Source organism: Seriola aureovittata, chromosome 6, assembly GCF_021018895.1.
Source record: "Seriola aureovittata isolate HTS-2021-v1 ecotype China chromosome 6, ASM2101889v1, whole genome shotgun sequence".
In the NCBI taxonomy this organism is placed as follows: domain Eukaryota; kingdom Metazoa; phylum Chordata; class Actinopteri; order Carangiformes; family Carangidae; genus Seriola; species Seriola aureovittata.
The window spans coordinates 12,383,270-12,395,595 of NC_079369.1; the positions used below are offsets into that span (position 1 = coordinate 12,383,270).

A 12,326-nucleotide genomic window follows, 5' to 3' on the forward strand; every position below is an offset into this window, starting at 1 on the left:
TGATATGATTGGTTGGGTACAAATGAAGCAAGGGGCTGAATAATTAATGTGTGTGGGGAGAGTTGGGGTAGAGTAGGTATGAAAGATACTGGGGTGAGGAGACAGAGAGGGAGGGGAGATGCCATGGATGGGGAGAGATGCTGTTGCCAGGGAACAGCAGCCACATAGAGGACCAGTGAAAACCATAGCAGGGTTATCTAATGGAGTGAAGGGACACAGAGACTGGTGCTCATTTTTCTCCAAGTTGTTGTAGGGATCAATAAGCTGCTTCCATTGAGGGGTCCATTGAGGGACCATTGAGAGGGTTTGAACTGATTTTGAGGTGAGGGCAAAAAGATGCTCCAGCCACAAGCAGAGAAAAGGGGATGAGATAGAGAGTGAGATCGTGTTGCCAGAGCAGATGTAGTCTCATTTAAGGAATTTTGTGTCTTGGTGGTGTGGCTGTAGGAGCTGAGAGGCAGGCTGTCGGCTCGCTCTTCACGGCCAGTCTTTCCCCAACAAAGGTGGCCAGAGGCGGAGGAGAGGAGGGGGGGAGCCCAGCACAGAGGTGCCCCCTGTCTTCAGACACCTGCTGCTGGCTAGTAGCAGACATCGAGGACACTGTACAACTGTGTCTGTGCGTGAGTGTGTGTGTGCATGTGAATTAGTCAAAGACAGAGAGAGTGAGGAGAGATTTCAGCCCGACCCATGCTTTTCTGTTGGTGAGGGGAGATCAGGACTTACTCCCTTTGAATCCTTGCATCCATCTGTGACTGAGGAGGAAGGGAGGAATCACAGGCACGGACCAGTGAGAGGTTTTGAGGGGATCTCGCACCGCTCATGTGAGTATAGCCATTGACTTAATGTCCTTGCATTTCTAATCTGCTTGCACTATTTACACCTTGCACTGACTAGACATTGGATGTCCACTTACACATGAAATCCATTTGTTCTTTTTTTCTCTATTGACTGTTCCATTTGCGATGACCTAGAAAGGCTGTGGGACCATTTTAATTTGGGGTGCTGCATATTTGGCTCCAATTCATTTAGTAGATTTTCATTCAAAGTGAGTGGGTTGACAGGGGACAACACTTGTACAGGAGTCTTTAAATGACATGTAATGGGTTATAGATGCATATAAATACAATAAGTATAGTATAATATTAAATAAATATAGTCCATATTTGTCTTCAGGCAACGGTCAGTTTGTCCATAAAACAATTTTGTAGAAATCTTTAAATGGTTAATCGAAAAATTTCACATACAATTACTATTTCATGATTTTTCCAGCTGTCAAAATGTGCAAACGTGGTGTGAAGAAGAAACCTCATCATTTTTGAGAAATAACTGATAATGATTTAGTCTCTTTTCTTCATGCACCATTTTCTTTTTTTTTCCACCACTTTCTCTTTTGGGATTGTTGTCACATTTGATAATAGATGACTCTGACCTGCTACAAACAAGAGTGTGTAGTTCCATAGTGGATTTGACCGCATGCTGCAATCTCATATGTTTGCTTTGTTCCTCGTGTGTAATATAGGATCTGTGGAAATGAATGATTTCCTCTGTGTGAGACATGGCTGCCCTCCAGTTTATACTCAGCCACGAATGTCGCTGCCAAAACCACCAGAACCGCTGCACTCCTAGCAATTATATCGTAGAAATCCACTGCATGCAGAACCAGAGAGACAACAGGATGTTAGCTCCAATTAAACAGTAACAGTGTTCCTCTCCGACCGTTCACAGCGAAAACAGACCAGTTCTGCTGTTATTGATGTGTTACTATTGTGTACTGAATTACAGGGGTGCATCCTAGTCACACTGTTCATTATGCAATCAGTCACTGTATTGCCCAAAGCATCACTATGTGAATTCTCCATTATTAGATCCGAAGTGAAGTTTTTCTTTTAATACTATTGTTGACTTAAAACCTGAGTGTGACTAGAGATCAGAAAGGCAGCAGTCACATCAGTGAGGTAGGATTAAGGAGCAGTGAGGGAGGATTAGGCCTGAAAGTCGTCCTCCACACTGGCCTCTTGAATTCCACCAAGGAGCAAATTTGTACGTAATATTTGACTTTGAGGAGAGTGGAGCCCAGAAAATGGGCTCTGCCCGAGCCAGTCACATGCCTCTCACATGTGCTCCTGTGGGCAGGGGGATAAAACCCATGTGACCAACAGCGTTTGCAGCCCACAAATTGTAATGAAAGAGAGCAAATTATTTGGACAAAAATCCTCCAACAATGCTGACTGTTCCCTTTTCCATTTAAGTCAACCACGTGTCCCTGCGGTGCAACCACTGAGCTCACTGTCAAGTCAGTACCCTCGAGTTACCTGACAGTTTTCATCTGTTGTTGTGAATGGTGTTCATTAATAAATATTTCTCTTCACACCTGCAGGCCCCTGCTCTCCTCTCCGAGGGATGGGCACGACAGAGGCAACTCTACGAATGGAGAACATGGAAGTGAAAGACGAGTGGCAGGATGAAGACTTTCCCAGGTGGGATCCTTTTATTTTCTATTGGTCATCATCTATTCTGTCCTACTGATGTCAAATATAGGCAAGTTGTTGATGCTGAAAGTTGAGACTACTAAGTAAAAAAACTTGTGAATATGTGTTTGTATGAATTAACGGTACATATTAGTTTGTGGGTGAATATCTCATTATTTAAGATTAATTATGCATTTAATTAGTCATGAATCGCCAATTAACTTTATGAGCCAGATGCATAATATTATTTCCAGTTCAGTGATATTTATGTTACTGAATATTTTTGTAATATTGACACAGTGATACTTGACAGCCTTATCTTGTTTATGTTCTGCTTTCCAAGCATCAATGGATATGTGCAGATCGTAGCTGAAGGTTTTAATAACTGCAGAGTGCGACATTTGACAATGATCAATGATCTGCCACAGCAGTAGCAGAAACAGAGAGAAAGATAAATGAAGGAAAAAGAAAAGTGCACCATAGAAATTCATAAGGAATTAGAAAGCGTAGGAGAGGAATTTGATGTTCAGAGGTTTAAATGAGGAGCTTGTTGGGCAGGAACAGAGCACAAGAGAAGTGTGATGATAGTTAGTGCTGGGCTCCCTCCTCCCTCCTCCTTCCTCCCTCCTCCTTCCTCCCTCCTCCCTCCTCCTTCCTCCCTCCTCCCTCCTCCCTCCTCCCTCCTCCCTCCTCTGTCAGATGGGGAGGCAGGAAGCCAGAGAGCAGGTGCAGCGTCTGTCTGTAAATGGTCTCAGGCTACGTCATGTGACGCAATAGCAGTCGAGCATCGCCAGGAAAATGGTGGCAGGTTTTGGTTAAAGACAAACAGAGGCGGAGGAACAGCCAGCAGCAAATGGATTATTAAGGTAGCCGCAGAGAGATGCTCTACTCCGGCCTGTCTCTTATCAGCTGAGAGGACAGGGAATGAGTAAGCAAACCAAATATAAAGGTGTGTGAGGTTTAAAAGCTCATTTGAATCGGCTTTGACAAAAGCAGCCCTTGTACTCTCTCCAGAAGGTAAGCATCATTGGTTCATCCTGATATTGATGTTTGTAGATGAAGGACAATGCGGCCATAAACAGGAACAAAAGAGATTATCTAGCTTTTGTTAAAATAAGAAAATCCACATCAGTCTGTTGTGTTTATAGAAATGGCTTCATTTCTGACAAAGGAAGCGGTGGACTATAAATCACTGCAGGGGTCCCCGGGGAATAGATTCAGACCGTTCGTCAGTGCCTGTTTCTCTGGGCTAAAGCCAGTGTTGTTGGCTCAGGATGGGGCACACACTGTCACACACTGTCCTCCTGCAGATGGGTGGATGAAGCAGTTGGCTTTCACAGGAATGCAGCTAAAACCGCCTCTGCTGAAAAACACTGCGCTGTAGCTCTCTGCATCTTTTTTTTCTTTTTTTTTTACCATTTAGCTGAACAGCTGTAACTCGGTGTCGTTGCTGAAAGGCACAAAACAACACATGCATGTGTAAGCACATCCGTCATAATGTGCGTAGTTTGCTTCCATACAAATAAACACACGTCAGCACACAAACACACACACATGAGTATATGCAGAGGAATATTTGGACTTCTAGTCTGTGTGGGGTGTCAACGGTAAATAACTTGCAGTGTGAAGAGAAACAGAGCTTCACAACTTTGTCTATATGCAGTGACACACAGAGGAGTTCTTCCTCCCTCTCTTCCCCTCATTCTTTGTCTCCTATTCCTCCCCTTTCCCCCTCTCTGCTCTGCCTCACACCCTGCCCGGCAGCCATGTAATCTTCATCTCTCCCCAGAGAGACGTTAATTACCATCTCTATCCTCTTTTGCTTGCCGCTCTTTTTAGTGTTTAGCCAGATCAGTGACAACTCCCATGCCCTGACTGGCCCATTGAGCACCATCCTAATCACTAGGTTGCATTTTACAGTGTTGTGAGGCCGAAGTTAGAGACCAATGCAATGTGAAGAACAGAGATCAGAAAAATATATATATTAGCCAAAACCTATGGTTACTTTTATTTTAGGTCCCAGTAAGTGGGCAAAATCATGATTGTTTGAACCCCTGACGATTAAAATAAATAATATTGTACTAAACAAACTCAGTACTGGTTATCTGTATTTCCCTCCAGACCACTACCAGAGTACGGAGACATGGATTCCTCCTGTGGTCTCACAGACGACAGAGCGTGTAAGTAACACTGACCACTGGATGATCACTGATTGGAAACCCTGCTTCATGATTTAAGTTACAGCCTCTCCTCTCCTCTCCTCTCTCCTCTCCTCTCCTCTCCTGGTCTTGCTGCTGTAGCTCCCCCTAACTCCCTGAATGTGAGCCCACCCGGAGGAGGCGGCGGTGTGTCCTCATCCCACCGTAAACGCCGTACGTTGCTTGCCCCGGAGATGAACCTCTCCCTGGATCAGAGCGAGGGCTCTCTGCTGTCAGACGACTTCCTGGACACGCCAGATGACCTGGACATTAATGTTGATGACATCGATACTCCAGACGAGACAGACTCACTGGAGTTCATCACCAATGGCAATGAATTGGAGTGGGAAGGTCAGGGGTTAAAAATACATATGCTGGTTTATTTGCTGTTTTAACCCCTTTCATTACATATTATAATAACATATTATTTCCAAAACTATCTCTAAGATTATGTTTTGAGTTTAATCTGAATTTTAAAATGAACTTCTAATGCTGAACTACAGGGACTGTAATATACTGTATATGACTCTTCAGTGCTTGTAGATGAAGCTTGTAGAATCAGTAGCATATAATATCCTTATGCTAATTCCTATCCTAATTATGTCCTGAAAAACACTTTTATTTCCAGTTCTAATGTGTTTTATCGGTTTCATTTTTTTTCACTTTCTTAAAAACTAATTTTATTGTTGACATTTTATATTCCATACTTTTTTATGTTATGATCTAATCTGAATTTAACCGATCAAAACCTCTTTGAAAAGGAATTTACACTCAATCTGGGTTTGTATCTGTTCAGATGACACACCGGTGGCCTCAGCCAAAGCAGGTCCTGGCGGCGGGTCAGGAGACGTGGGTGAGGAGGGGAACGCCAACAACGGACGCCTCTGGAGAACAGTGATCATCGGAGAACAGGAGCATCGTATTGACATGCAGGTCATCAGGCCTTACCTGCGGGTCATCACACACGGAGGTCAGTGAAAGGGCAGAAATCAATCTGATGGTTTCTAGTAATACGCAAACATTGTGTTTTATGGACTAAAACATGCAACTTTTTACTTTTAAGATGTGTTATTGAGTTTACATGTAGAAGACGTTTGTCACTGTTGTTGCTGAAACAGTATTCATGATTTACTGAAACTCTCTCTCATCAGGTTATTATGGAGAAGGTCTCAATGCCATCATTGTGTTCTCTGCCTGTTACCTGCCTGACAGCAGCTGTCCAGACTATCACTACATCATGGAAAACCTCTTCCTGTGAGTTTGACATGGCTGCCTTTTATTTATATAAGTAAAGTGTTCGATGTCGTGCATGAATGGATTCCTGAACGGCTTGGTGCATAGAGGCTCCCAGATCAGAAAATACTGACTTAGGATCATCTTGTTGGAAATACACAGGGCTTGGATTCATACCGGCATGTCCCACTCTTGTGTTTTTTTATAGTTTTTTTGTTCCCAGTCCTTTTACATGTCTTAAAGTCCTTTCACGATGCTGTACCCTTACGTACAACTGTTTTGAAGTCAGTGTTTCCCTCGTCTCTTCTCCAGGTATGTGGTGAGCAGTCTGGAGATGCTTGTGGCTGAAGATTACCTGATCATCTACATGAACGGAGCCACTCCTCGGAGTAAGATGCCCGGGATCAGCTGGCTCAAGAAATGTTACCAGATGATTGACAGAAGGTGAGAAAAAGAAAAACTGCAGAAAAAAAATTGCTCCATCATATTGATTTGTGTCATGTGTATAAAACATTTCGTAATACTTATAACTACATTGTATGCTCATCTTAAACTTGTAAACACTGACCCCTCTCCGCTGACTGAATGGACTTGTTATTTGCGTTGTGACGGCAGATTAAGGAAGAACCTGAAGTCTCTGGTCATCGCTCATCCCACGTGGTTCATACGCACTGTCCTCGCCATATCTAGGCCCTTTATCAGGTGATGCACACAGAAACAACAACTGAATGGTTATACTTCAGAGTGGGCAATCCACAAAACCTGGTACACAAGTTAAAGTGCTTTTTGTGGTACTAATCACAGTAAACTGATGAAGGCTGGACCGGGCTCTTAGATATAAATATCCCTGTCATACAGAATTAAGTCACTTAAATTTTGGCAGTGACACAGAGTGCCTAGAACATTGTTGAAATATTATTCCATGTTTGTAAAGACGTTTCATGTGTCGGTCCGTTTGTGCTCATCTGTTCATGACTTCAATAATGTAACCACTGTAACTGTTGTTGTCTTGTTGTTGTCTCGTCATCATACAGTGTGAAGTTCATGAATAAGATCCAGTATGTCCACAGCCTGGATGAACTGGCAGAGATCGTCCCCATGGAGCATGTCCATGTGCCGGAGTGTGTGGTGCAGTAAGTGTCTTTGACCACTAGATGGAGAAAATGAGCTGCAGGAGTGAATCTCAGCCTCCAGGCGGCAGATGCTCCTGCTGTATGTCTTACCGGAAAATGATTATTCATGTTAATCTAATTGAGAACAAGTCTACTGTGATCTTATTTGAATAAATGTAAAATAAGATTACTATTCTAATTTAATGAAAATGGCTTAGGTGTCAGGATTTACTGTGTGAATTGGGAACATTACACTCTTACTCATTTTCAGATTTGACGAGGAGAGGATTAAAGCCCGGCGGGAAAGGTAAAATATATCTTTCATTTATCACTTGCACATACATATTACCTATGAAGAATTGCACTCAAAGTGAACTATGGTTTAGGCACTTAATCTAAACCAGTTGGCAAACCAAATGGGCATCAGCCCAACTGCCTACAATAACTCTCTCTTTCTCCCTCTTCGTGTTCATGTGCATGTGTGTGTGTAGGATGGAGCAGGAGCAGAGACAGCAGGAGCAGCATCAGTCAGTCCCACAGGAGCCAATTAAAAAGTCTGAGAGGTATTGGTCGTCTGTCATGAATTCACATTAGACAAGTTACTAGTTGGGGACATTCATCAGTTTCTGGCACAATGTTATCATTTCATCTTTTTATAAAGCTGTTTTTTTTCTTATTTCCAGGCCAAAGTCAGTGATTGTAGATCAAGGGTTATGAGAAGGACCATGATTTGCAGGTGAGGACAATATACTCCACTTCTGTATTTCTTATATTAGCCACAAGGTGGCTCTGTGCTCTGAAATGGATCCACCAGGTTACATTACCACCTTAATAGTGAGTAATTACATTTTCTAGTATATTGTTTTTCATATGTATTTCAGTACAGATCAGAATCACATATTTCAGTGCATGTGTTTGCTGTTTACTTGCAAGTTCTTTGTTACACTAGATCGTATAACATACATTTAGTAAGAATTCAGGTTTATCCATTTTGAGTAAAATTGTGCATGTAGCGGCACATGCATGGAAAACACACCTTGTCAATAAATAACATGTTGAAGTTGAGCAGAAATGAATATGAGTAACTGAATATTGACAATGTGTGAATATGTAGTGTGATATTATAATCTTTTGCACAATAACAGGATAATTAGGTGCATCTGTTGTTCATTAGACAAATGGGACTCATTACATTTGCATTCGCACAATGACCTGTGGAGAAAAAACTATGCCTGCTCCTTTAGATGCTCATCTGATCTGGAGCGTTGTTGGGGAGAGGTGCAGACAGAGTGAATGTGGAGGTGAAGGATTTGTAGTTGTTCGTGCAGGGTGTGAGTTGGGGCAGATAGGGGGTGTAACTCTATTTGTTAACCTGTTAACCATTCATATTCAGATTTGCATTGACCAACTGATATTCCTCCATTGTCAGGGAAGGTTATCTGACTACCTGTAGTTGGTAATGTTTAGCAAACCTTTTCACACTGATGCTCAGCCATTACATGAAGTGGCTTTTTAGCTTTTAGAGTGGCTTCTTTTGAATGCCCTTTTCTTCTCTTCAGTGTGCTCCCTCTGCCTGATTATACATTACACAGCAATGAGCAAAGGTTTCTTAGAACATCTTTCACATTGTGTAGCAGGATTACATTTATATATTTATATTTATTAGCTTGCAGCAACTTTTCACTTAAGCCAGAGTATATCCTTTATGGGAATTACACTGAGTGAAATATTTAAACTTAGACTGGTGTTGTGCATCATTTCATACACATTTCCCCAAAATTCAGCCTGACGTTATTGCAGTGCAATATCTTTTGAATCTTTGGGATCCCTGCAAGAATTCAAAATGTTCTGTTGTTTTAAAGAGTTTTTTTTTTGCTGCACAGTATGAGCTTGTAGTCGAGTTAACGCACAGCAAACGTCCTGGAGGGAGATGTCCTTACAAAGGCTGATGAAACAAAGGCTGCATGATATGAATAACATTTTCATAGACTGCAGCAAACAGTAAACATAAATAAGTCGTTTCCACAGCACTCTACTGAGTGTTAATGAGCTACTTACAGTAAGAGCTGGTTGATACCAGCTGGCTGAAGGATATACTGAGTCCGTCTAGCTGTCTGTCTGGGTCAACGGTCATAGAACTGAGACACCGATGATAAAATGAAAAAATAAAATAAAAAAAATACATAAAACTGATATTATATTGATTTAAAACAATAAGCAGTGTACAGGAGTCATTCTTGGCCTTGCAGTATGAAAAGAAGTTAAAACTCTATAGGCTAAATGGTGCCTTCACATAACTTCAGAGTTCGTCTGAGAAGATCCTTTTAGATCAGGATCAACAAATTGAACAGATAGGGAAAGTCAGGAAGGTCTTCATTTCATTAAATTCAGAATTTGATTGCAACATGTGATTGATTTGTGATTTAAAAATGCTGAATTTTAAATTTACAAACAAAATTATTTTCCGTAACACTGTATTCAAAATGATATTGTTACTAAAGACAGTTTCCTCATTCTCTTCAAAAAAAGGATCAGGCGTAGACAAAGTTGCATGAACATATTTCTTGGAATTATTAGTTTGAATTTGATTTTGATACTTGTTTTTAATGGTTAAATTTAACTTTAGCCTTAAGGGTAACATGTTTTTTTTTTTTTTTTTATTTATTGTCCTGTTTTGTTATCATCATCCACAAACATTTTCCCTCTCTTCATGCAGGGTGTGACAGAAGTGTGGAGCATGAAGCCTTTGATTTATACCCATAAGAAGCAGAAGTCTATATATGCTTCCTTGTTTTATCGACATCCAGCTGAAGATTTGTGCCATCACTTTCCAATCAAAATGGTGAATGCTCCATCTCTATTCCCTCTGTCTGGAACCCCCTTGTTCTTTCTCCCAGAGAGGTTTATATACCCAGCTTCTAAATGTATGAGGGAAGAAGCTGCTCTTTCGAGCTTAGTTTGCAAGAACTTGTTTCTTAATGGAAACTGTTGCTGAGTACATCAATTCATTACCCTGCTGTGTGGCATGACCTCGTGAGTAAAACAGTGAAACACTAGTTGTTTCTCTCATGTCTTAATATCAGTTGACAGGTTACAGGCTTGTCTCTCGGTTTCTACAATTCTGAAGTTTGTTAGTAACAGAGTACGTTAACTGGATTGTCAGCCTAAATTCCAGGGTGTTTTTATGAGTTACTTGGAGATACAACATTTTAGCCTGACAAGAGGGAGGTGTGCACATATTGTAACTTGACAGGACCAGAGATGTTAAACAGCAATGTCACTGATGTAACAAATGTCGAGCTTGGGTCTGTGTGAGCTCACCAGACCGCAGCGGTCACACACATTTATATTCATCCTGGTCTGTGTCAATATAATGTGTATATAACAACGACAGTATTCCAGTCGATCCAGATGCCTTCATCTTTATTTTTTGCCTCATAACTGCTGTATCATAAGGTCTTTCCAAACTCTCTCATATGCTGTACTGACATTTTGAAAATGTTAAAATGTACTAACATTCACTGACATAGGGATCATTTGATACTGTTTTTTCTGATCCCGTCTGCTCTGTGATAGTTTCCTCTGTGCCCTGCCATCTGTACTGTACCTTGTGTTATGATGTACCTCAGTCTTCTTGTGTGTAAAAAGGGGAGACATGATTTCCATTTGCTGAAAAACCTGTGTGTGAATATCTAGAAGAATCATATGTGTTGTAAATTATTTGTAGATGGAGAAGTGATATCTGTCTATTTTGTAGCATATGATTGTGGTCACATAAACAGATTTTATACATTACACGGACATGCATTGTATGTGATTTAGTTAGATTTTAGTATCACTATTAGTACCGCTATCTATTCTTAATAAGAAAAATACTAACCCTCAAAATACAAAACATAAAGAATAATGAATGTAATCTGTATGAAAGTGACTATAATCTGGACAAAATACACAAATATTGCACATATGGTTCTTTTACACAGTTTCTAAAATGTACATTTTAAACATAAAGTGTTGAGATCATTTATGATAAACTACATACTGGCAGTGATCAGGATTTCAGTGATTTTCCGGGCACTTGTGTTCCAAGTGTGCATTAGACAACACTAAGTTTAAGATGTACATTTTACTTTAATTCGCACAGATCATTTTCTTTACCACTGACTGTATCAGATATTAAGTGGCCTCTAAAAGGAAGGTCACGGCTAAGAAAGGTTGATGTTAATACCGATGGATGACCTTAATGTAGCTTGGGGTGGGGTCTTATTTGATTTATGATTTATATTGTTTGTTTGCATGCATAATGCAGTATGGATTGGACATTTTCTGGAGATTCCTTGATTTTTATCTCGTCTTCCATTTGTTCGCTAGTCAGTCAACTTATTGTAGCAGGAGAGCAGAGGAGTAAGAAATTTTATTTTTGTAAAGAACTACATACTTGTATTGCCTGTTGATATTGTTGTGCACTGCTGGATTTGGTTGTCGCATAACCTTTGAAGCATAGACTGTGATAGATTGGGAGGTGATGAGTCCTCTTCAATGTATTTGTGTTGTTGTAAAGGAGCATGACTGAATCATGCAGTTGTATTGTATGTTAGTGCGGCACACGCTTCTTTGGTAAAGAAAATAGGACTCATGAAATGTCTGTTTCTAAAGTGCCATTTCAGTTCTGATTTTCCTCTTGTTCTGTTGCCTTTTTAGTGCGTGGATGTTTGAGAAAAGGTTGGCCTTGTAGGGTGTCATGACACCAAATCTGAGCAGTTACATCAACTATTTATCATCCACGATGGAGCTGTCCTAGCACAGTAACCACAGTTTGTCATTCTTTGAGGGAAGGTTTCTCTGTTTGTAGTTTGTTGGGTGAACTGAGTGCCTATTTATGAACCAAATGTTCAAAGGAAATCCAGAATAAGTAAAGGAATGTAAAGTATAGCCTTTCCATTTATAGATTTGCTATATCGAATTACACCCAATATCAAAAGCAAGGTTTGCATATAAATGGATGATGTGAACTTTACAAAAATCTAAATGTTCATTTTGACTATAAAAGCACAATAAACATACAATTTATTTGCCTTCCATTTATCTGCTGTAAAATGTTTGCTCAGATTTAAATGGGAAAGATGATCTATCATCTTTCTAGATTGCCATGATTGTTTTTGCCTTGTAAATATAACAGAATAAATTGTTCCTCCCAAATTCTGCTACGTTGTTTGCCTTTATACTTTCTGTTTACTCAAACAGAGAGATAATCTGTAGTCTTTAGATGCATAAGTTGGCCTGGAGAAACCATACTTCCTAAACTACTAACTTAC

At 40.4% G+C, this 12,326-nt stretch overlaps 1 protein-coding gene across 4 annotated transcripts; it reads left to right on the forward strand.

Moving 5' to 3' along the window:
* Nucleotides 1–146: 146 nt before the first annotated feature.
* On the forward strand, nt 147–12,210 carry atcaya (ATCAY kinesin light chain interacting caytaxin a). Of its 4 annotated transcripts, XM_056379480.1 has the most exons (14): nt 147–322; nt 448–821; nt 2,378–2,477; nt 4,590–4,648; nt 4,769–5,017; nt 5,463–5,636; nt 5,818–5,920; nt 6,212–6,343; nt 6,515–6,601; nt 6,934–7,032; nt 7,283–7,318; nt 7,503–7,574; nt 7,695–7,747; nt 9,728–12,210. In XM_056379480.1, the coding sequence occupies exons 3-13, from the start codon at nt 2,401–2,403 to the stop codon at nt 7,726–7,728; spliced, it is 1,122 nt and encodes a 373-aa protein (XP_056235455.1). In that variant the 5' UTR covers nt 147–322; nt 448–821; nt 2,378–2,400; the 3' UTR covers nt 7,729–7,747; nt 9,728–12,210. The 4 variants fall into 4 exon arrangements, with proteins under 4 accessions (XP_056235455.1, XP_056235454.1, XP_056235456.1 ...); XM_056379479.1 differs by having other exon boundaries at nt 147–821; XM_056379481.1 differs by lacking the exons at nt 147–322; nt 448–821; nt 2,378–2,477 and adding an exon at nt 3,187–3,485.
* The last annotated feature ends 116 nt before the right edge of the window (nt 12,211–12,326 follow it).